This window comes from Peromyscus californicus, unplaced genomic scaffold (assembly GCF_007827085.1).
Source record: "Peromyscus californicus insignis strain IS unplaced genomic scaffold, ASM782708v3 Scaffold_9__1_contigs__length_137607984, whole genome shotgun sequence".
Classification (NCBI taxonomy): Eukaryota; Metazoa; Chordata; class Mammalia; order Rodentia; family Cricetidae; genus Peromyscus; species Peromyscus californicus.
This window is the reverse complement of record NW_026294617.1, coordinates 9490073-9514818: the sequence shown is the minus strand read 5'-3', so window position 1 is coordinate 9514818 and position 24746 is coordinate 9490073. Positions and strand designations below refer to the sequence as shown.

The 24746-nt window shown below is 40.7% G+C and overlaps 1 protein-coding gene across 3 annotated transcripts in view; it reads left to right on the top strand.

Annotated features, from left to right (window-relative positions):
• The window catches only part of Skil (SKI like proto-oncogene), a 30190-nt gene extending 6781 nt beyond the window's left edge, over positions 1–23409 (top strand). For 2 of the 3 annotated variants that reach the window (XM_052730554.1, XM_052730553.1), the window contains exons 3-7: positions 12221–12318; positions 14613–14848; positions 17538–17767; positions 17993–18217; positions 19096–23409. In XM_052730554.1, coding sequence (XP_052586514.1) covers positions 12221–12318; positions 14613–14848; positions 17538–17767; positions 17993–18217; positions 19096–19254 — 948 coding nt within the window. In that variant the 3' untranslated portion in view covers positions 19255–23409. The remainder of the gene's footprint in view (positions 1–12220; positions 12319–14612; positions 14849–17537; positions 17768–17992; positions 18218–19095) is intronic. The other variant, XM_052730555.1, reaches the window with a different exon arrangement.
• Positions 23410–24746: the final 1337 nt, after the last annotated feature.

The window sequence follows — 24746 nt, the reverse complement described above, 5'->3', positions numbered from 1 at the left end:
GTTGTTTTGTTTTTCTCAGTTTGCTGGAGGTTCTGTACTATGTTGTTTCCACTTTTACATGAATTGATGGAAGTTAGGGGAATTTAAGAAAATTCATCAAACCTTTTAGAAAAAAATTGAGGTTTGTATTTAACACCTGCTTAAGCAGTTTTTAAAATGTTGTTACTGAACATTGAAACTCTCCTCCTCTAGACATGGAGAGGTAGTTTTGAAGGATCTGTGAGGGAAGTGACTTGGACTCTTCCTGTCAGATGTGGCTGGTATGTAACTGGAGGCTGCTAGAAGGAGCTGAAGGGAGATCTGACTTCCAGGCTAGACAGTTCCCTGGAGCAGCAGAGGCTGCATTTGAGGAATAGTACTAGAGCTTAGCTTAGCACATGCGTTCCTCTTAAGTTCTTCTGGACTCCACGAAACCGGGAAAGTAGTAGGGTTGGAGAGTCTGTGTCAGCATTCTGAGAGTCAGGGAATTTGAGCTGTTGCTTGTCAGACAAACCAAATGCATGAGGAAGCTCATTGAAAAAAATCAAGTCTTTTGTTTAACACAAAGATTGTGCTGAATATTTTAACCTTCTATATGAAGGAAATTATGTTTAGTGTGACCAGTGTAATTTGATATGGTTTATGTGGTCAAAATACTGGTATGGGATTAAAATAAAAAGAAACCTAAAAATATAGGCACTTGTTGGAAATCTAGCAACTTATTTTAAAGGCCAGAAATATATTAATAATGATCAACAAGCTACTTATTTGCATAACTATTTAATTTGCATAGTTAGCTATATTTAGATTCTAAGATAAAGTGAGATAAGGTTAAGGGTTCTTAGAGGAGAACTAGGTTTATTTTTTGTAGAAACTACAATATTTTGCATCCTTTCTAAGGTTGTCAGAAATGCGCATGATAGGTCTGGGCTCATAGTTCGGTTGGTAGAGAGCTTGCCTGACCTGCACAAAGCTCTCCCTGGGTTTGAGCCCAGCACTGCATCAGCCAGGGGTGGTGATGGCACCTGAGTCCCTGTATTTGGGAAGTGGAAGTAGGAGGGTCATCCTTGGCTAGAGAGATTGAGGGCTGCATGAGACCTTGTCTCAAAAGGAAAAGGGCATATAATCCCATATGCTTGGGTTGCGCTATAGAATAGGCATTTCTGATGATGGGGTTTTTTGGTGTGCTTTTTATTTAAAAAAATGGTTGTTGTATTTTAGAATGCGTAGCTAATATGCAAAAATACTGTTTTACTAATTCTTTTTCACCTCATAAGTCGGTATTCAGACAGATAAGAATCAGACCAACTGAGTTTCTGCTTTTAGAACAAGGCTAAGCAAGTACGCCATTGACAGATAAACCTGAAGGGTGATGCTTAACACTATTTTCAAGCAGGTAAGAAGAGGTCATTTTAGTTAGCCGATAACAGAATTGTAGGGATTCTTCACTGTAACACTGGACGGACCATCTCTCATTCACTAGTTAAGAATGGTGTATGCCAGGCTAGAGGGAGAAGAGCACTGGTTGCTCTTATGGAGGACACAGCTTTGTTTCTCAGCACCCACATGGCAGCTCACAACCATATGTAATTCCAGTCCCAGGGGATCTAAAGTCCTTTTCTGGCCTTTGAAGGCAGTAGGCACATAAATATATTCAAACAAACACTCATACACATAACACATAAAAATTTTTTAAAAAGGGTGGTGTATGCCCTTGAAGTTTATTAAAATAAAGATTTCTAAGCCAGACTCATCTACTCTTAGCACAATAGTATAGTTTTACTTTATACAACTAAGGGAATATTGGTGTTTAGGTTATCTGTGATGCAGCAGATGTCCGAAGGATAAACAACTTGAAAGTCTTTTCTCCTGCTTGGTAAAGAAAGTGCTTAGCTTGTGTTAGCCCTGGGTTGAGCTACAGTTCCCCCTCCCTGAAAACAACATTAACATTTCACTCCTTTAGTTCTGCACTTTGTTTCTTCAGTGATCACTGGAACATATTTCTCCTCTCTTGCAGGGTGCTGGGTGTTTAGGAAACATGTTTCTTGCTTGTTATAACCCTAATGATGTAAAAAATTTTTTTAATATTTGGTATTCATTAATTTTTTGGTCAAACCCAAGGCCTTGCCTTTGCTAGTCATGTGTTCTACCACTGAGGTAGGAAACTTTCCTAGCCCAAGGATTTTTTTCCCCAAGATGGGGTTTTTCTGTGTAGCCCTGGCTGTTCAGGAATTTGCTCTGTAGACCAGGCTGGCATAGAACTCAGATCTGCCTGCCTCTGCCACCTGAGTGCTGGGATTAAAGGCATGTGCCACCACCACCCAGCAGGATTTTTTTTAAATAATGGCTTAACCTTTGAAAATGTCTATAGTTTATATATACAACTTAGTATAACTCATCAAATAAGAGAATGAATGTGAAAGCATTTTGGAAGTTGAAAGCCCTTTTTTATAGAAATAACAGATGGTATTGAATGATTACTGAAATATTAATATGTACATGGAAATTCCTCCCAAACATCTTCATTTACCAAACATGTGAAACGGGTCTGTCATAAGAAACAGAAAGATTTAAAAATTATATAGACTGATAGACTGCAACCCAAGCAGGTATGTGGATTGGTTCCTTGGAGATGGTGCCCATTTCCAGTCTGGTTGAGATCACCTTGAGATTTTGGACAATGGAGCCCAGCACAGACATGTTTGGATTGGTCAGAGTTTGTTTGGTACACCGTTTTCTTGGACAGTGAGTCTTGATAGGGAGTTTATAGTGATGAGTTTTCAGAGTTCATTTTAATAGTAGGGGTTCCCTGATTTTATTGTAAAGTTTTAGTATGCTTTGGGAATAGTACTCCCATGGTTTTAATAAAAATAGGATGTATTAATTTTTTAACCTGAAATGGAATTGTTAGTGTTTTTTTTTTTTAAAGACATGCTAAAAAAAGTTAGATATTGATTCTTTTTATTTTGAGTTCCTTTTCACTACAATTTTTCATCTGTGTACTTTTTCTCATGTGGGGCTCCATGAGAGAAGTAAGCCCTGCAGAGATTGCCCAGGGAGCTGTCTTTGTCAGTTCTCCTGAGAAGAGTGAAGAGCGTACCATCCCAGTGTACGGAAAAGGGTTAGTTCACATTAGTTCACCTCATACAGTGAGTGGAGAAGGAAGAAGGTAAGAGCATGAAATCATTTTAGTAGGTCATTAGCATTTAAAAAGTCAACATAAAATAGAAAATTTGGGATATTATACATAGTAAGGCCAATTTTCTTTTTGTATTGATAGTGAACAGTATTTGAAGGCCCAAATCAGACCATATTTTTTAAATGCATGTGTTCAACTAAGATAGAAAAATAAAGCTTTACATTTATTTTTAATTTTAAAAGAACAGGGGGACAAATGGAGTACTAAAAATAAGAGGGTAGATGGAATGCAGTGATATTAATAATAGCAAATGTAAATGATCTAAACACCCCAGTTAATGGCCAGATTTACTAGATTGGCTATAAGTACCACAATTATGTACTACTGAAAAGAAAACCATTTCAGAGGCTAGAGAGATGACTCTGGTTAAGATCACTGGCTGCTCTTTCAGAGGACCCAGGTTCAATTCCCAGCATCCACATGTTCGCTCACAACTGTCTGTAAAGCCAATATCTGACGCCCTCACACAGACATACATGCAGGCAAGACACCAGTGCCCATAAAACAAACAAACAAACAAACAGATAAATAAATAAAACGATTTCAGATATAGAAGTCAGTGAAGTTAAAACTTGAAGCATGGAAAAAGATGGCACCTCTGAAATCTTGCAAAGAATTATTTTGGGTCTGGAGAGCTGGCTCAGGGTTTGGAACATTTACTGCTTTTGCAGGAGACCTAGGTTTGGTTTCCCACAGATGGTGATTTACAGCCAGTTCCAGAGGCTCTATTACCCCTTTGCCCTTCTGGTACCCATCCATCCATGCAGAAAGCCTTAGATTTATACATGTTAAACATTTTGACAGATATTTCAGCTAAAAATATGGTTATGGCATTGAGATTGCTGCTTTTCCTAGCTGGCTTCAGCTGCCAGGGTTGTCTGAAGGAGTCTGAATTGGGGGATTGCCTCAGTCAGTTTGGTCTGTGGCTTGTCTTTGGGGCATTTTCTTTATTACTAATTGATGTGGGAAGGCCACCCCTGGGCAGATGTTCCTGGCTTGTGGAAGCAAGGAAGCTGAGCCAGCCAGCTTTCCTGCTTCAATGGTCTCTGCTGCGATTCCTGCCCGAGTTGCTGTCCTTAGTGTCCTAGTGATGGACGTGACTTGGAAGCAAAAGCTACATAAACCCTTTCTTTCATCCCCAAGTTGCTCTTGGTCAGTGTTTTGTCACAGTGACAGAAAACAAACGAGAATTCTGCTCAACTGTCCGAGGATGTGGCTCAATGCTGGATGCTTGACTGCTGTGTACAAGGCCCTGGGCTTTGATCCCAAGCACTTGGGGGAGGGGCAGCACATTGATGTTTGTAGTTTCCTGTGTAAAGTTTATAGCAATAATTACAGCATAAAATGTTATTTTCTTAATTTCTTTGTTAATTCCTTGACAAGAGGTTTTTTTTTTTTTGTTTTGTTTTGTTTTTTTTTTTTGTTTTTTTCCTTTTTGGTTTTTCGAGACAGGGTGTCTCTGTGTAGTTTTGGTGCCTGTCCTGGGTCTCGTTCTGTAGACCAGGCTGGCCTCGAACTCACAGAGATCTGCCTGGCTCTGCTTCCCGAGTTCTGGGATTAAAGGTGTGTGCCACCACCACCTGGCTCTTGACAAGAGTTTTATCAGTTCAAGTTGCAAAGGAGAGCTGGGTTACTAACCACCCACATGAAGTTTAAGATAATGACTACATATTTATTATAGTAGTAGCCTTTGCTTTCCAGCTGGGCTTTGCCAGCTGTGTGGGGAGTGTGCTCTCAGTGTGAACAGCAGGCACTAATGTCACTCCTAGATCCATGGGATCAGCCCTTGATAAGTTAATACAGGTGCTTAGCTTGTGGAGCTTCAGTCTTGCATCAAGTTCATTCTCAAACAAGGAGGCAGAAACCTAAGCCTGAAAGCTCCCAAGTCGTTGTTTGCTACCTCGTAACACAGTTTTATTCCTGTGGTTGACAGGCTCATTCACTGCGTGCTGGCCACCCTGAGGGAACTGGATACCATCTGAGGGATTGGGTTTCTCTTAGTAAAAGTTGTTGGCAGCTCTTGGGCAGGAGGTGCTTTGTATACTTCTGAAATCATTTATTGACCACGTGAATGTCTTTGTTATATAGAGTATAAAGACCCATTGCCAGAGTATCACTTCATACCAAGGAGGTATTTCTTAAGCAGTAGTGTCTAGGTTATCTAGTAGTGTTTTTGGTAAGGTTGCTGACCATTTATGTTGAACGTATTACATGATGATGTGCATTTAATGTGCATTGTATTTTATTTTTTTTATGTAAGCATTCCATTAAGACTGTTAAACTTACTGGCTGGCGTACTGTCTTTGAACACAAGAATTTAAAAATGATTATTATTTATAGCATTTTTTAACCTTTATGTGTGTGGGTGTTTTGTCTGAATGTGTGTCTATACGTCACTTGCATGCATGTGCCTGCAGAAACCAGTAGAGGGTGTCAGACCCACTGAGACTGCAGTTACACATACTTTACCGTGTGGGTCCTGCAAGAGAAGCCAGTTCTCTTAACCACTAAGCCATCTTTCTACCCCCATTTGTAGCCTCCCGTCCTCAGACAGGGTTTCACTGTAACAGCCTTGGCTGTCCTAGGAGTAGCTCTGTAGACCAGGCTGGCCTCGAACTCAGAGATCCACCTGCCTCGCCTCTGGAGTGCTGGGATCAAAGGTGTGCACCTGTCTGGCGTATCTGTAGCATTTAAAAAAAAATTCTGCTTTTAAAAGATTTTTGGGGGGCCAACAAGATGACAGTGGGTAAGGGCGTTTGCCATCAAACCTGATGACCTGAGTTCAGGCCCCAGGTTACACATTGTAGAAGGAGAGAACTGTCTCGTGAAAATTGGCTTTTAAAAACACGCGCTCACTCACTTTCAACTCACACACACACACATTGTTGTATTTTAAATATGGCGTGGGGGCCCCTTGGCGGGTGGAGCCAAGGGGCATGGCGGAAAGTCACTCCCACTATGCAGATGGTGCTCAAAGTGAAGTTTTATTAAGGGGGAGAGGGAAGAGAGAAGAGAGGGAAAACGGGCGGGGGCTGAGGAAAGAAGAGGAGGTACACACCATCTCGTGGAGGGAGGGGGGAGGGAGGGAGAGAGAGGGAGGGAGAGGGAAAGAGGAAGTGGGGGAGGGGCTTTTTTTAAAGGGGACTTGAGGCAAGATGACTTCAGGACGCTGGGCAGCCCAAGGTATTGCCTGCTTATTGGCCGGGTCCCCAAGGGGTGGATATGAATGCTAACACATAGTTTCATATTCTAAATGTAAAATCATTAAAAACTTTAAAAATGTCTTACTTTTGATTTTTATTGGGGTTTTGGAAGTCCCACGAACATTTTAAAGCATTGTCCCATTTTTTTTTAAAAGATAATCAGTGTTTGTCACTACAAATTAAAGAGTATAATATTAATCTGATGTTATAGTTAAAATTGAGCATACCACTTAAAAGCCAAGTTTATTCTTGAGTGTAAGTCTAATACTCAAAAAGACTTCAGTGCAGTTTGAATACAAATAGCTTTGAGCAGGCAGATGTGCTTTTGTATTTAAAGTGGTACCAAAAATTCTTTTTAAAAAATGAAGTCAGTTTCCCTAAATTGTGTCATTGTGAAACTATAAGCATGCATCATTTGTTAGGCTATCTAATTATGCAAGGACTGTGTGTATAAAGTATCAAGTTAAGATGCAGAAGGTTAGGGAAACTGAAATTTTTTCCCAAGTTTTATTTATTAAAAATGAAATTACTGAATATTTTGGAATCCTTTAAATTTTGCTTTCATGGGTGTTATTTTGGTGTCTAGTAGAAGAAGAACCTTTGGATTGAAATAATGTATTTGAAACTTTGCTTGTGTGTGTAAGGGAGCCATCTGTTCATTTTGAGGTAGACGGTGGGTGGTGGGGCAGGTCAGCGGTGGAAGCGTTTTAAAACAGAAAGACTGCCTTAAACTGCTAAATGATGTCCTTCTCTGTCTGCCAACTGTAGAGTGCACATTGTTTTAGTGTTTAAGTGCAGAAAGGAGTAAATTGTCCCACGTTGAGTGGTAAGATAAAAGGCTCCCATTTTGATATCTAATTTGTATTTCTGATCAGGAGCATTACTGCTTTTCTGTTTAATTATATTCTTTTTTCTGAAAACCTAATTTGTATGTTGACACAAATGTAGGCTTAGGAGAGAAAATCTGGCGTGCCTGTGAATGTTTCGTTTTGTAATGTGTGCTTAATTGTTTTTAACATGTAGTTAGGATAATCTGTTAGATGTGTTTATGGCTTACCACAGCATTTTAGGCAAAATTAACTTGCAGTACTTTATCACTGCTGGCATTGTGCATTTTCTTAGGATTTGTATCTTCATTTGTACATCTGAGAAAATGCAACCAAACATGTTCAGCTCCCCTTGTGCTTCTTGCAGGAGAAAGTGCCAGATGTGGCTGTCTTTGGAGTTGGTGGTCAGTAATCTTGTACTACTCCCTTCTCCTTTGTCCTGGCCTCCTCTCCTCTGTCGGTGCTGGAGATTGAACCCACAGCCTCACAGATGCTAGGCAGATACTCTGCCATGGAACCATTGCAGCTAGCTCTTTGCCACAATAACTGTACAGTGCTATCCTGAGTTACTGAGCTACCCCATCATTCACAATCACTCAACAAATACTGCATGGTAGGCATGGTGCTAGGCATTGAAATACAAAAGCAAAAATGTGCTTGACCTCTGAAGTTACTGTTCAGAATCTGGATAGCCACTTACTAGGGTGAAACTGGGAATGTAGACATTGGCTAGAGGCAATACGAGATAATCGTTAAAGGGAGTATTCTAGTTAGCTTCAGCTGTCTGCTTGACGTAGTTCAAGTTATCTGAGGGACCTCACTTGGGGCATTGTCCAGATCAGATTGGCTTGTGTGTGACTTACCTGTGGGGCATTTCTTTGATGGCTAATTGATGTAAAAGGTCTCACCCCACTGTAGGCAGTATCAGCCATAGGCAGGAGATCGTGTGCTATATAAGAAAGCTAGCTGAGCAGAGGTCAGGAAGCAAGACAGTAAACAGCCTCCTTCTGTGGGTGTCTGCTTCAGTTCCTGCCTCAAGTTCTTGTCCTGACTTCCCATAGTGATAGACTACTAACTGGAAGTGTGAGCCAAATAAATCCTTTTCTCAAATTGCTTTTAGTCATGGTATTTAACACAGCAGCAGAAAGCAGTCTAGGACATAGGATTTGCTCAGAACCTGTGGCCTGTGACTCTGTTGGTTGATTGATGTGAGAATAGGAAATAAAGAATAGAAATTGAGAAATTTGTCTGTGATTCTGTTGGTTGATTGATGTGAGAATAGGAAATAAAGAATAGAAATTGAGAATGAATATTTATAAATAAACAAATGCAGCTACTTAAGGTGATGTTTCAGAATTAGAGAAATTGCTGAAATAAAGGCATCACCAGGCACGATGGCTCAAGCCTTTAATCCTAGTACCTGGGAAGCAAAGGCAATTAGATCTCAGAGTTCAAGGCCAGCCTAGTCTACATAATGAGACACTGTCTCAAAAATAAAATTGAATAAAATTAAGTAAATAAAGTAAAATTTTGAAATGAACTTACAGTTGTTAGATTCCAAGTCAGAGTTTTTGAAAAACTTTTGCAAGCTATTCTGAAGATTCAGATTCCAGTATCTGGATTAGGAAAACCTTTTTAATATGTGGTTCACTTGAGTGATTTTTAACTTTTAAAAATAAGTCTGAAAATGATTTAGTGGGCAGCATATCTAGAATTGTTTAATATATCAGACCAATTAAAGAGATTTTTTTAAAAATGAGTTTAACCAAAACATTTAATTTAATTCACGCTGTCTTAGATTCCTGTGGTTTGTTAATTTTTGATGCTCGTCAACACCTCTTATCAAATGGAGCTGCAGTGCCAAGTGTTTTGTCTGTTAAGCTGCTCTTTTGAGAATCACGATTTAAAAAAATATAAAAGTTTTGGAAATAAATGTGCCATTTGGGTCTTTTTAACTTTTAAGGTTTATTTTTTTCTGCATATGAATATTTTGTTTGCATGTATAGATGTAAGTTCACTACATACGTGCTTGGAACCCTTGGAGATCAGAAGAGGGTGCTGGATCCCCTAGAACTGGAGTCACAGATGGTTGTGAGCCTCTGTTTTGGTGTTGGGGTGAACCTAGGTTGTCTGCAAGAGCATCCAGTACTCTTAACAGCTGAGCCATGCTTCAGGTCCCTAAAAATGATATAAGATGAATGGAAGTATTTTAAAAAGTTTAGATCTAAGTAGTATACAGAATATAATTTGATGATGTCATCTGAATTCAAGACTTAAGTACCAGTTAACCATAGTAAGTTAAAGTACTGTGTGAGTCATACACAACCGAACTGTAGTGAATGGCTTGCCCTGATCTATGCTAACACCCTCAGATTGTCTTGCTCTATAGCAATTTTCATGTTTATATTTTGAAATTCTCTTTTCTCTCAGCTTGTCAGCTGTCTGTGGACATTTCTCATTTAGTATTTGTTGCCAGAAGTGAGTTCTCCTAATCTGCTGTAGGCTGAGAAACTGCAAACAATTGATTGGTTTACTTTGTAAATAAGTGGTTGAGTCTGCCCAGATTCTGAATTGTGATGTTTATTTGAATCTTATGACCATTTTACCAACTTTGTAAAGTTTTCAGAAAAAAAAAACTGTCTATTCACATAGAAGTCTTCAATGGATAACTAACTCTTAACCCCTTTAAAGTATTCTTTTCTTGTGATGGCTCAACAGTTAATTGGTTGCTTTTCTAGAGGACCTGGGTTTGATTCCCACCACCCACAAGGTGGCTTACAACCATCTGTAACTCTAATTCCAGGGTATCTCAAGCCCTCTTCTAGCTTCCACAGATAGTGCATGCACATGATCCACAGACATACATGCAAGCAAAATATTTATACACATGTAAAAAAATAAAGATTAATTTATAAATATTCTTTACCCCTATAATTTTGTACTTATTTGTATTTCAAATTACTCATCCAATAATTGTTAGAAAACATACAGATCTCTCAGCAATACAAATGACCATGTTTTCATTTTTTTTTAAAAATAATTTATCTTTATGTGCATTGGTGTATGCATGTATGTCTGTGTGAGGGTGTCAGATCTTAGAGTTACAGTTGTTAGCTGCCATGTGGGTGCTGGGAATTGAACCCAGGTCCTCTGGTAGAGCAGTTGGTGCTCTTAACCACTGAGCCATCACTCCAGCCCCGATGTTTTCATTTTTTACTTTCCTGAATTTTGAAAGTAGTATTTATTTATTTGGGGGAGATCATGTACCATGTCATGTGTGTGGGGGTCAGTTCTCTTCTTTCACTGTACCGGTTCCAGAGGTTGAACTCAGCATCTCAGGCTTAGTGCCAAGTCTTTTAACGCACTGAGCCGTCTCACCCAGCCTTGCTTTTTGTTTTTCTTTTTCAAAAACTTTTTTTAAAAATTATTTTTATTTTATTGGTGTTTTATCTGTATGTATGTATGTATGTATGTATGTATGTATGTATGTATGCGTGAGGGTGTTGGATCTTGGAGTCATAGACAGTTGTGAGCTGCCAGGTGGGTGCTGGGAATTGAACCCGGGTCCTCTGGAAGAGCAGCCAGTGCTCTTAACTTCTGAGCCATCTCTCCAGCCCCTCAAAAACTTTTTTATTGGCATTAAAGTCATTTCTGATTCTGAAGTTGTGTAACCAATGCTTATTCTAGGAATTAGCCCTTCTGTTTTTGCCTTTTTTTGTTTTGGTCACTGGGCTGCTTGTCTGGTCTATCAGAGTTTCTTCATTTACATTGGTTTTCTCCATTAGCAAGATGTCTCCCACTCCAGCCCCCGGACCATTCGGAGTTGATTTGACTTTTAATAAGAACTGCATATCTTTCCTTTGTGTTCTTTTCTAACCTAAAATACTGGGACATATAAACCAGCTTCCCCGTTCCTAGTGTTGGCGACCATCCCTTGCTTGGGTGAGGGACTTTTTTATGTGTGGTACTGGAAACTGAACTCGGAGTCTTGCGTGTGCCAGGCAAGTCCTCTCCACTGAGCTACAGCCACGATCCTGTGTTTTCACTGACGTTCTCCATGTACTTCTGAATTGCAGATGGGGTCGGAGCCTCTCAGGCAAGAGTTCAGGGAAGTCTCCAGCTGTCCTGTTAGGCTGGCCTTCCTTTAACTCACTTTCTTGGATCTGTCAGCATCCTGTCTGGCATCTGCCTCAGTCTGGCACCTTTCAGCTCCTCTTTCCCTTTTCTGTCAGGGACCCTTGCTTTCTGTTTTCCCACAAGAGCAGGGTAATGACTGAAATGGAATAGGTGAGGAGGGTAAAATACAAAGCAAGCCAAAATAAGGAAGATGCTGGAACCATAGATAATTCATTCTTTTAAAGTTGTTTGAAAGTGTGAGTGGGGATAATGATCATTCTTAATGGAGGGGGACATTTATTAGAATTAAGCAGAGTGTGTAACATTTTCAGCCAGTAATATTTATGAAATCACCTGTTATCATCCCCCTGTTCCTTTATATATAGGTGCTTTTAAAAAGCTTTTAATATGAGGAATATGGTTTACTGATTCTTACTAGCAAGCACAGTAGTTTTAGGCTGAATTGGCCAGAGTACTCACTGCTGTAGAATAGGGTCTAGTTAAAACTCTGGACAGTGCTGTGCAAGGGTGAGAGTGAGAGTTCCTCAGTGCTGGGTGTTTTCAGGGTCCTGTTTTGTTATCTGAAAGCAATTCCCCAAGGATGAAATGGTTCCTGTTAAGCCATGTCGTTTGAATGTGCATATTCAAACTTGGGACCAGGTAGTAGCAGTCACTGAGCTTCAAGGATGAGACATAGCCCTGTGGTAGAGCACTTAGTGGAGATAAGTCTTAAAAATATGATACTTGGTCAATGGCCCTGCCAAGTGGGCATAAGATTAGCTTCAGGGGATGGCTGTGAAGCCCAGTGGTCGGCATGCTTTTCTATCATGGCCAGGGCCACACTAGACAAAATCATCTTTCCCCTCAGTAACTTTCCTTTCCATGTACTCCTACAGACAGACACACCATCAGGAATGGAATTACCATCCTGGTACCCGGTTATAAAACAGGAAGGTGACCATGTATCTCAGACACATTCATTTTTACACCCCAGGTAAGTGAGTTTTCATTTGTTTGTTTGCTTGTTTGAGATTCATTTATTAACAGCTATCTGTTAGGTACAATTCTGGGGATTAAAACTTAAATCACTTACCTTTAGGTTTCCTTATTAATTAATTACCTTTGAAGATTCAGAATTGTTTTAGACAAGTACATTAGGATTGAACACACTTTTTGCTTGTTTTTAATCATAGGGAACTTGTTTAGCTATTTTGTTAGAAAAAAATCAAAGAGTCTAAAATGAAATGAACTATAAATTGTATTGAATATTTGCAATAATCTTTATTAAGTGTTTGTTTTTCTAGAAATATAAAATTTCTACTTTGAATCAATTACTTTTATTTACCTTTAAGAAGTAAACTGACTCTTCAAGAGTGTGTTACTTTGTTTTTTTGTTTGGAACAGGTTCTCATTAGATAGCCCTGGCTGTCCTCCTTAGGTAGTCCAGGCTGGCCTTGAACTCACGGAAGTCTACCTGCCTCTGCCTCCTGAGTGTTGAGATTAGAGGTGTTCACCCCTGCACCTGGCCATACTTTGATAATTTTAAAAACAAATGGTTTTGAAACTTGGGAGATTTTATAATAACCACATCCTTAACTATCCAGTGTTTATATTTCAATAAAAGTGTATCCCAGCTGTTAGTCTTAGCTTTATAATTCACACATGCACACAATTACCACCATAGAGTTTCCATACAGTCTTCAGGGTACACTGTAAAACCCTTGAGAGGTTCTGTGTGTTTGATTGGAAAGCAGAATACTGAGTACTCAGGAGCAGAGATGAAGAGTGGTAATGTAGGTATCCTGCACAAAGAAAGGGAGATGTCAAAGGAGGTTAAAGTGTAGGCCAGGGTTAGTTAAATGGCCATATCTTTTCATGGAAGGTCACTTAGATTATAGATTAAACTATGTAAATATCTCAAATTTATTATGTAAGGCTTGCAGATAACCTACTGAGTAATTTTATGTCAACTTTGAGAAAAGTCAGTACTTTGAGTTTTAATTTTGTATAGTTTAACATTGCTGTTTTATTAAGAATTTTAAGAGCTTGCTCTATGGGTTTTGTACTGGCTGGTGGTGTGTCGACTTGACATAAGCTAGAGTCATCAGAGAGGAAGGAGCCTCAGTTGAGGAAATGCCGCCATGAGATTCAGCTGTAAGGCATTTTCTTAATTAGTGATTTATGGAGGAGGGCCCAGCCCATGGTGGGTGGTGCCATCCCTGGGCTGGTGGTCCTGGGATCTGTAAGAACGCAGGCTGAGCAAGCCATGAGGAGGAGCAAGCCAGTAAGCAGCACCTCTCTATGGGCTGTGTATCAGCTGCTGCCTCAGGTTCCTGTCCTGATTTCCTTTAGCCAAATAGACCCTTTCCTCCCCAACTTGCTTTTGATTGTGGTGTGCCATTGCAGTAATAGAAACCCTAACTAAGACAGGTTTTGATGGAAGCATTGCCTGGTTGCTGGGCAATAGTTCAAGAATGTCTTCTCTCTGTGAGGTGGATAAGAAGGTCCCTGGGATTACCTCATTGATTCAGCCTCACTGTCAAACACTGCTTACCTGTGGGTAAGAAAATAGGTGCCCAGAGTAGCCTACATCCTCTTCGCTCCCAGCAGCAAGCCTCACTGAAGCGGAGCTGTTGAGAGGCTCCCTGAAGAACTTCATGCCTATAGTTATTTGCATCTTGAGACAGGATCTCACTGTACAGCCTGGGGAAGCATGCCTGGGAAATCACTGTGTTGCCCAGGCTAACTTTAACTCATGGCAGCCCTCCTGTTTCAGCTCCCAGGTCTTGGGATTATAAATGTGAGGGACCATAGCTGGTGTTTTCATGGTTTCAGTTCTGAGGTGCTTTTGAGGGAAGAGGAAGAGACTCACTTTTTTTTCTTCAGTATTTTTTTAGTGTTTTGAAATTACTCTCAAAAAAAAAAACGAAGATCCCTCAGAATTTTGCTGGCCTTAATCCCCCCCTCCCCCCCCAGACAGGGTTTCTCTGTGTAGCTTTGCACCTTTCCTGGAACTTACTTGATAGCCCAAGCTGGCCTTGAACTCACAAAGATCTGCCTGGCTCTGCCTCCCAAGTGCTGGGATTAAAGGTGTGCGCCACCACCACCCGGCTGCTGTCCTGAATTTAAGTACTGACTTTTTTTCTAAGAACTCTTTTCTGTGACTTCAGAAAAGATTACATTGATTGTTTAGTAGCATAGAATTGGGTTTATAGAAAGATGCCACATCGTAATTTATGCTTAAGCGTGATATGTAATGTGTGTTTGGTTTTTCCTCTCCGTTTTCAGCTACTACTTGTACATGTGTGATAAAGTGGTTGCACCGAATGTCTCACTCACATCTGCTGTATCCCAGTCTAAAGAGGTTACCAAGACAGAGACAAGTAAGTTCCTCTCCAAACAGTCAGAAAAGCCTCATGGTAGTAGTAAACATCAAAAAACAGTGTCTTCTTACCCAGACGTCTCACTTGAGGAACAGGAGAAAATGGATTTGAAAACAAGTAGAGACTTATACACTCGTTTAGGTAAGTATTTAGAAGTTCTATCTTTAAAATCAGCTAGTTAAAAAACACGTTTAATCAGTATTTTAAAAGCCTTTTCTATTTAAGGTAATCCCCCCCCTCCCCCATATAATCACAGCTTTTACTTTAAAACAGTTCTAACTTGGAAAACTCAGGGTGATTTCTTCACACCTCAGTGGTGAGCTTTCTAGAATGAGGCAGCCTGTGGAGGCTGGGGAAAGAGGAAGTGCATGGCTTCAGTGCAGATGACTGTCACTTGCTCCGTGCTCTTGTTGGTAGAGTTCTTCAGCAGTTCCTTGTCTTGTTTTCCGACTTTGTGTGACCTGAGATGCCGTTTACCTGATGTTAAGTATTTGACATTGAACCCGTGGTTCAAGAGGTGCAGGCTGGGGCTGCTGACACAGTAAAGCAAGGCAGACAGACGGCAGTGGCGCAGGTGCTGGCTGGTATCACACAGAAAACCTGTGTGTGTCCTGTGCCTTTAAAAATGCCCTGGGCCACTGGAGAGCTGTGCGCGTGTCTGCTGCTGCCCATCGGTCCCATTGAACCTGTGGCTTTGCTCAGGGCCTTGCAGGTGAAGTCCTCAGCCTCCTGTATTCCAGCTCTTTATGCTGTGACTCCGTTTCCTCTGAATTGAACTGGGGGTGATAATTCGCGTATCATTACATTTGCATTGTTTGGTTTCCTATTAATTAGTTGGCTCAGCAATTAAGAGCATTTGTTGCTCTAAGTGAAGACCTGGGTTTGATTCTCAGCACCAACAAGGTGGCTCACAACTTACCTGTAACTCTAGTTCCAGGGGGTTTAATCTCTGCTACAGGAACCATACATACATACACAGGATATACAGACATACGTGCAGGCAAAACACACGTGCATATAAAAACTAACTCTGAAAAACCGTGAGGTACCTTTGACATACCATAGAACTTAAAAGTGTGTGATTCATCTGTCTTAAGTATAATAATGTTGTGGAAAGCGTCACAACTGTCTGATTCCAGAGCGTTTTCATGGCCTCCATTTGAGTCCCTGGCACCCTCTGGCAGTCACCCCATTCTCCTTTCCCTTTGGCTCCTTGTTTGGTCTAGTGGATGTGCTTATTCTGGACATTTTAGATCAAAAGAGGTTGCAATTTTACACAGTTCAGTTTGTTTAATTTGCCTTCTTACCTCAGGTGTCATGCCTAAGAAAGCATTGTCTAGTCCAAGGCCAGGAAGATTTATACTTAATGGTTTCAGCTCTTACAATGAATTCCTTGATCTAATATTTAGGTCATTTTGAGTTAATAGTTATACCGTTTTGGGGGCGGGGGAGGTTCGAGACAGGATTTTTCTGTAGCGTTGGCTATTGTGGAACTCACTCTGTAGACCAGGCTGGCCTTGAACTCAGAGATCTGCCTGCCTCTGTCTCCCAAGTGCTGGGATTAAAGGCATGTGCCACCACCACCTGACCTTGAATTAATATTTATATACTGGGGGAGTCCCAGTTCTCTTTTTGTTTCTTTCTTTACATGTTAGTATTGCTGTTTTGGTCAAAAAGATTGTTCTTTCCTGATTGAATTGTCTTGGAACAATAGTAATGGCAATTGATAAAAGTATGGGTTTATTTCTGGACTCTTGAGTTCTGGAGAATTGAGTTTTTGAAACAAGATCCTCACTGGTAGCCCAGCCTGGTCTTGAGCTTGTGACCAACATCAACCTCCCGTGTGTTTGGATCACAGGTGTATGTCACTTACCTAATTCCTGGCTTGGATTCTGAATTTTTTCGTTAGCTTTTTAGTTACCATACAGAAGTCTAGGCTCCATTTTGTTTTCATACATCCATGTCGTTATACTCTGCACTAACCGTAGGGACTGCCTCACAGGTTTGCATGTCATCCCTGCTCAGAGGCCATGTCTAATTCTGAATCCTTCCGCCTTCAGCATGTATGCTGTTGAAGTGAGCACTTGGACTCTGAATTCCTTTTTGCTGATTTAATGTCTAGTCTTATGTCAGCACCAGAGTTTTGATTGTGTATGTATGTACAGTGTGTGGTTGTGTACATGTACATGTATACATTTGTGGGGGGGGGCATGTGGAGGTTAGAGGACTGCTTTGTGAGTGGGTCTTCACCTCCCACCTTGAGACGCTCTTGAGGTTTGTCTCTTGAGCTTCTGGACTCCTCTGCATCTGCCTTTTTGCCTTAGGAAGGCTGAGGTTACAAACGTGTGCCCCTGCACACAGCTAGCTTTACGAGGGTGCTGGGGCCTCAAACTCAGGTGTTCACTTCGGTGGCAGGCACTGTGCCAGCCACACATTGTGAGCCCTGTAGCTTGTAGGCAGAGTTGAGGCTGGGGCTCATGAGTCCTCCAAGTTGATGACTGTTTTTCTAGATTGTTTGAGCAAACCTTGAATTTCTCACATTTCAGTATGAATCTTCGAATGAGCTAGTTGGTTTCTGCGAGAATAGGCGCTGGGGTTTTGATGTGGATTACACTGAGCAGGTTAAGTCTGTAGTCCGTGAGCGTGGACTTCTGTCTTGGTGTGTCAGCTTCTCTGTGATCGTCACTGCAGTGGCACCGCCTCTGTTAATCTCTTCCCGAAGTGTTGTTTTGCTTCTGAGTTGATTGATAAATGAGTCACTTAGGGATTGTTCCAGTGACTTTTTACCGTTGGTATTAATCCTTTTTTCTTCTTCTATTTCTTTCCAAAGATCCACTGATCTCAAATAGCTCTATGAGTAAAAAGAAGTCTGAGTCTCCTGTTTGCGGCTTAGTGAGAGGCATCAGCAGGCGTGCTGCTGAAGCTGTCTCCCCGTTTCTGGTCAGAGATGGTACTTGTGAGGATGACAAGGGGCAGATCATGGAAGAAGTGATGAGAACCTATGTAACACAGCAGGAGAAGCTGAATTCAATTCTGCAGAAGAAGCAACAGCTTCAGATGGTAAGTTGCCTTAAGAAATAGTCATTGTTACAATAGCTTTTCATGATAACAAAGTCAGAACGAGATACCGCAGTGGACTCAGGGTGGTTCAGTTTTATACTAAGAAGCAGTTCTTGACATCAGTCACTTCTATATACACATGCTACCATAGCTGAGCTTTAGATACCTTGTGACTTACTTTTTCCTAAGGGGATGGAAATAAAGAACTGTGGCTCTATGTTACAGGAAGTGGACATGTTGAGCAGCTCAAAGGTGATGAAGGAGCTCACTGAGGAGCAGCAGAGTCTCCAGAAAGAACTCGAGTCTCTGCAGAATGAGCATGCTCAGCGGATGGAGGAATTCTACACTGAACAGAGAGACTTAGAGAAGAAGCTGGAGCAGGTGATGAAGCAGAAGTGCACCTGTGACTCCACCTTAGAGAAAGACAAAGAGGCTGAGTACGCGGCACAGGTGAGAGTGTGGGCGGGCCAGTCTGTGAGCGTGGCGTGGGTGCTTGCTGCCAAGGAATGCCTTTTGCCAAGCCAGGCTGGCCTTCAGAAGGGGAAACTGGTTTAAGCACAGCTGTATATCTCCACTAAGATAGTTCTGTTTCTCTCTCCCACCCTTCATTCCTCCCTACCTCCTTCTCTTTCTCTCCCCTCCCCTTTTTTGGTGGGGGTGTGGGGAGAGGGTATCGATTTGTAGTATTGCCTCTAACTCACAGAGATCTGCCTGCCTCCCAAATGCTGGGATTTACGATGTGTAGCACCACACCTGCCTCCAGTAAGATTTCTGAACCTTGATTATTTTCAGTTTTAATTGGGATGCTGTAATTTGGTTATTTCAATTACTGATGTCTAGTACTGTCTGTATAAAGTTTTGCATCTTTTTGGGCTAGGGATATAGATGAGTATTAAACACCTGCTCAACATTCATGGGACCCTGGGTTCAATCTCTAGCACCACATAAATGAATAAACAAATAAATAGAATATAGTTTTTTGTTATTTTGATATAGTAAGATGAGCTTTTATTCCAATTAGCAAGCATGAGTAACTCTGTTACTACGATCACAAATATGAAGATGAGCACATTGACATAGCAGCTGTGGAGAGGGTCGGGGTGACGCTGTAAGCCTCTGTGAGAGTGTGCTGCGCACTCATTCCTCTTGAGACTCCTATTCCTACAGTTCCCTAGCATGTTGGATGTCAGAAGTACTAGGTGTCCTGAGATATGTATGAAAACAGTTCATTTTGTAAAAAGCGAAGGCAGTTTGTTTTGTAACCATGGTAAGATGATGAAATGGGAAAACCAAAGTGATGGAAAACTAACAGTCTTTAAATCCTACAGTTGGCAGAACTGAGGCAGAGACTGGACCATGCTGAAGCGGACCGGCAAGAGCTCCAGGATGAACTGAGACAGGAGCGGGAGGCGAGGCAGAAGTTAGAGCTGATGATAAAGGAGCTGAAGGCACAGATGGTGAAGTCAGCCAAGACCACCAAGGAGTAGGAGCCGGAGGAGAGACGTGTCTGCGTTTGGTGACAGGGCTTTGTGTCTGTCGCTTGCTTTGGACATTGAATTCTGTCATCTTACTTTATCTGCATGAAGATAACTAGATACTCTGTTCATTTGTAGGGCAGCAAAGTGAAGAGATTCTATATTAGTACATAATTTTTCTGTTTTCCAAATGAATGAAAATGTATGCTTCTTTGTTCTTTTCCAGTCAGCTTGGTAATGATAGCCTGTGTAATTCCAGCTGTAGACGGTCTGCCTGTCTTTCTAAGGCAAGCCTAACAGTTACATGCTTTTCAAAGCTGCATATGTGGTGGAAAATAGCTGTGTCAGTTCTGTTGTGCGTATTTCAGGCTCGATTTTTAGATAACGGTGGTGATGTTTGTGATATAGAGCTACTCAACTCTGTATCTTCCTTCTCATTACAGAATATCTTATTACAGAATCTTTTTTTTTTTTAGGTTTTTTAAGACAGGGTTTCTCTGTGTAGTACTGGCTGTCCTAGAACTCACTCTGTAGATGAGGCTGGCTTTGAACTCAGAGATCTGCCTGCCTCTGCCTCTTAAGTGCTGGGACTAAAGGTGTGCGCTGCCATCGCCAGGCTGAATCTCCTCGTTTTTATATACCAAGTCTTTTTATTTTGTTTAGGTTGTGGAATGAGTTTCCTCCTAAGAGGAATTTTACTGATAGAATGAGAGTACCACCACCCTGCCATCCATTGGTGAGGGGGCATGCTTTGCTGTGCCTGATGCTGCACACAAGAAGCAGTTGTCATCTGTCTTTCAGTTTAAGAGTGGCTATATCTAGATATGTGTGTGTGACTTCAGAGAATTAAAACGATTTCTGAACGTTTATTAATAGCGGTGTGAAAATACTCATCTTCACGAGGAAAATGGATTCCACTGATGTACATTGGTTCCTATGTAATTCATAATCCTCTTGTATAGTTTTTATATGTAGTCTTATAAAGGTCTTACTGAGATTTATATAATGAATTTTTTCTTTTAAATTATAAAATATTAAATATCTTGAAGTTTATTTTGGACTTTTGTATGTTTAAATGTTAAAACTTGCACGAATGGACCATTATGACTCTTTAATCTTAAAATCAGGAATTTACAGTCAGCTAATAATATCTGATAGGTTAACAATCCACAATTGAAGTTATCTGCTACTAGCAGGAATTTTAGATAATTTTTAGATGACAAATGAATTCCATGATCTGGGGAAGGGCAGTCTCTGCACTTTGTTTTTATTTTTTTGCACATTAAAGTCTGACATTTTTACCAGCAAGTTTCACATTAGTTGATGCTTGGCTTGAAATTTACTAGAGGAAATTCTCAGCGAGCATTGTGTTTTTTCTTTTTGTTTATGCTTCCCCTCCACATCGCAGGGCTCCTCCTGCCTCTGCCTCCCGAGTGTTGGGTTCACAGGTGCGGGCCTCCACACCTGCCGCGGTGGTTTAGAGGGAGTTTCCTGAAGGCAGCGTCCGCACCATCGGGGTCCTGTTTCCCAAGCTGTCTCGTGTCACTGCGTGAAGAGACTTGACGTCTGTGCTCAGGAGTAGCTTAGAGTTAAGGCTGTCACTACCCTAGTGGTGTGGGACGTCAGAGCCCTGGTTAGCACGTGCCTGCCTGTGGTCATATTTTGTTTCATGATACACCTACAAGCAGCTTTTCTACTTTCCAAAAAGGAGTTTGCTTTCTAAATATATTGTGACCTAAATGTGGACTTACTCCATCATGTGAGCTTTCTAATCTACTGTGTTGACTTTGTAACCTCCTTGAGGAGAAGCAGATGTTGAATCGCACAGGGCCCGTGTATGTCATTTTATTTAGGTATGGAGAAAGAAAAAGCAGACATTTGTAAAATAGCTTTAGCTTAGTTATCAGTTAGTTTTAGTGCAGCTTGGCTATGTGGGAGGGAGACTTACACCTTTATTTTTCTGACTCAAGACTGTTCCTCTTATGTGCTACTATAGCAAATGTAATTCTTCTAGTCTTTCAGTGAAACTTGCCTCATGACATTATATAGCATAGTCTTTACTTTCCAGAAGATGAAAGGATGTGCCATAGTTTTCTGTCTGAACTTCCTTAAAAATAATTTGTAATCAACTGTAAATATTATACCTACTACTGTTGAAAGTAACTTTAAGTTACAATGCACCATTAGCTTAAAAACAAAATTGAAATTCTGTAATACTCCCAAAGTGACTGCTGCTTAAATTTCCATGTGAAACTTATTTTATGCATGTTCATTTTGTGTGCTGGTTGCTATCTTAAAGTTTGCTTTGGCGTTAGGTCTTGTGTGTTGTGCCAGGTTCACTAGGCAAGCAGATTTTTCCTCAGACTTCATATTCTGTTAGGAGAAAATGAGACCATTTACTCTGAAAAGCTGTGTTTAGGAGTGGACTGTAGCGTTCACTAAAGTGGAGGAAAGACCGTGTTAGCTTTTATACTGAGAGATGAGTGATGCTTGCTGTGGTGGTGATAATTTCTCTCTGTGGTCCAAGTTTGGGAGCTCCTGCTGCTGTCAAGGAGACCCTTAACTACCTGCCAATCACAACCAAGACTTTGAACATGAAAAGATTTGACCAACAACTTAGGTTTGGCTTGGGCTTTAATATTTTTGAAATATATTCTTTCGCTTGAATTTCTTGTGTTTTTGAGGATAAGGATGTTTTATGCTTCTTGAGCTAATTTTATAACATTTAATATATAACCTGTTTATATGTAAAATCTTTTGTACAGGGGTGGGAAGGCATAATGAAAAAACTCATTTGTACATAGTGAATTCCCAGGCAGACTGGAGTGGATGAACAGGGAGTATCACTTTGTTTGTGCTCCTGTGCCCTTTGAAAGTCACATCGGAACAGCCGGTCTCTTCATGTGTCTGTGGCTTGTTTGCAGAAAAGCAAAATGAAAAGGGAACACAAGTAGTAGGAGATGTGCCCGAGGTATTTCCCTGACAGCAGCTGCAGAGCTGGTTCCGAAGGGCTTCGATCCGCTTCTGGAAGGTGCATTCGGTATGCTGTGCTTGAGTGAGTAGGGAAGAATGGTAGTTTTTATTTGTCCATTGTGTGTTTAATCCTTAGGGCAGGACATTACAAACTGATGACAAAGTGTTCTTCCTGTACATCTGCTCCTGCTCTTGGGTCTACTTGTTAGTGGTTTCATGGAAGCAATCAGCAATATGTGATAGGAACTGCTGCATTATATATTATCCTTGTGGAACTGAGATATTTAAACAGAACTTAATTTTTTCTTTTTCTAGTGTAAGATACTTAAGCATTTCCACTATTGGGAGAAAAACATATATGGGTATTTTGTATTGTATCTTGTTTAAAAGGACAGTCTTTTTTAATCTTCCCACTTAAATGGCTTTTAAAAATACATAATACAATTTGAAGCCTGTTTAGAAATAGAATTAAATGTCATATATAGTGTTACTGTTTTGGAATTAGGAAGTGATCAAATATAAAACATTTTAAAATTAAGCCCAGAAAACAAAATAGTGTTTAAAGTTAGTTTAGTATAAAAGAAATTTATAAGATTTTTTCTTCAATATAGATACCTCACTTTGAAAAAACAGAAAGCACAGCACACTTAAAGTACTTCTCATGCAAACACCCTACTAAAGTAATTGCTAAACCTAAGTCATGGTTTGCGTTGTTAGAGTTTGTGATAAACGTAGTTGCCATTAGCTTCTGCTGGAGTCCTTCTCTTGGTAGTTTGAAGGCAGCGTAACAGTCCTCAGTTATTCCTCAGTTTCCAACCTGTGAAGGCAGTAAGTGAAAGGTCCCTTCTGCAACTACTGAAGCAAATTGACTATTGAGCATAATTCAACTGGTAATTTTGCCAATGTGTATAGTTTTATGATTAAAATTGCTGTGGTTGGTTGCATTATATGACACACAAAACTGTCCTCTACCTCACGTGAAATAAATATTTTATATGGTTTTACTAAAAAAAAATATTCATCTATCTGGTTACTTAGTTTACAAATTTTGGATTATATTTATTGAAACATGACATACTGTGCTCTTAGCTTATACCTCAATTGTATTTTGTGCTGTTTTCCATTTTCATGCCTTGTACATAACTTGTATAGATTGTGGATGATATTCCCAATAAAAGCTTTTAATGCCAATGAGATTTGGTTCAGGTTGTCTCAGTATCAGCTGCTGACTTTATTGTCCCTGTAAGACGGACATTTTCCTTTAATTTTAAATAAACTTATCTGTTTCTATGTGTGAGTGCTCATGTGTATGTATGTTTACCATGTGAATGGCTGATGCCCATGGAGGCAAGAGAGATGGCTGTAAGGTAGGTGCTGGGAACTGAGCTAGAGTCCTCTGTAAGAGCATCCGCTGTACCTAACTGCCCAACTGTCCCTCCAGCCCCCATTCCTCTTTCTGTACTTTACTCATAATGCACAGATTAACGTGGAACATTTTATTATGAATTATAAACTTTTATATAATACTTGAGCATTTTGTGATTGGTGTGCCCCTTGGACCCTCGCTTTAACGTTGCTCCCAAGTCCCTGGCATGTTATTCCTTATCACCACACAGTTTCTGAGAGTCAAAGCCAGGAGTAGGTGGGCTGGGTGTTTTGACTTGGGGTACAGAAGGGTGAAGTCATCAGAGCTTGACTAGGCTGGAGGGCCTGCTATAGGTGAGCTCGTGTGGGTGTTGACGGGCAGTCCTCCACATGTTGGATGTGTTCGTGGCTCTTGATGGCATGGCAGTGTGGAACCTGACTTTCCCAAATAAGCGACCGGGAAGAAAGCAATGCTTGTTTCCTTATGACCAAGATTCCAAGTCACGCAGTCACTTGCCTCTCCTCGTGTGTCAGAAATGGGTCACTAGTGGCCGTGGCACATGCTTTTAATCCCAGCATTTGGGAGACAGTGACAAGTGGATCTCTTAAGTTTGAGGCTAGCCTGATGTACACAGTGAGTTCCAGGACAGCCAGGCCTATACAGAGAAACCCAAAACCAACGAAGAGAAAAGAAATGGGTCACTGAGTCCAGCTCATACTCAACAGGAGGAGTTTTCATAAAGGCACACCCCAGAAGACAGCAGTCGCCAGAGGCCGTGGTAGAGTGTGGTAGTGATACTCTGCACAGTTTCCTGCCACTTGCAGGGTATCACGGCCACTGCGTGCATTCAGTATTGCAGTCATTCTTTCCAGACTATCAGTTACTGAGCCATAACTCCCTCTGCTTTACTTGGTGTTTAATTTGCTGCTTCTGTACTTGGATGGAGTGAAAATATTTGTCCTTTGTGTCTGGCTTAACCAGTTCGTATGCTTTCAGTATTTACATGTCACACATCCAGATTTACTCCTTTTACCACTGAATAAACTCCTTTACGTGTTTAGACCATCGTCGGTCTATGCCTTTGCCTGCTGGTGGCTGTTGGGTTGTTTCTTCTTTGTAGCTCTTGTGAATAATACTACCTGACTTAATTTATAAGTTGTATTTT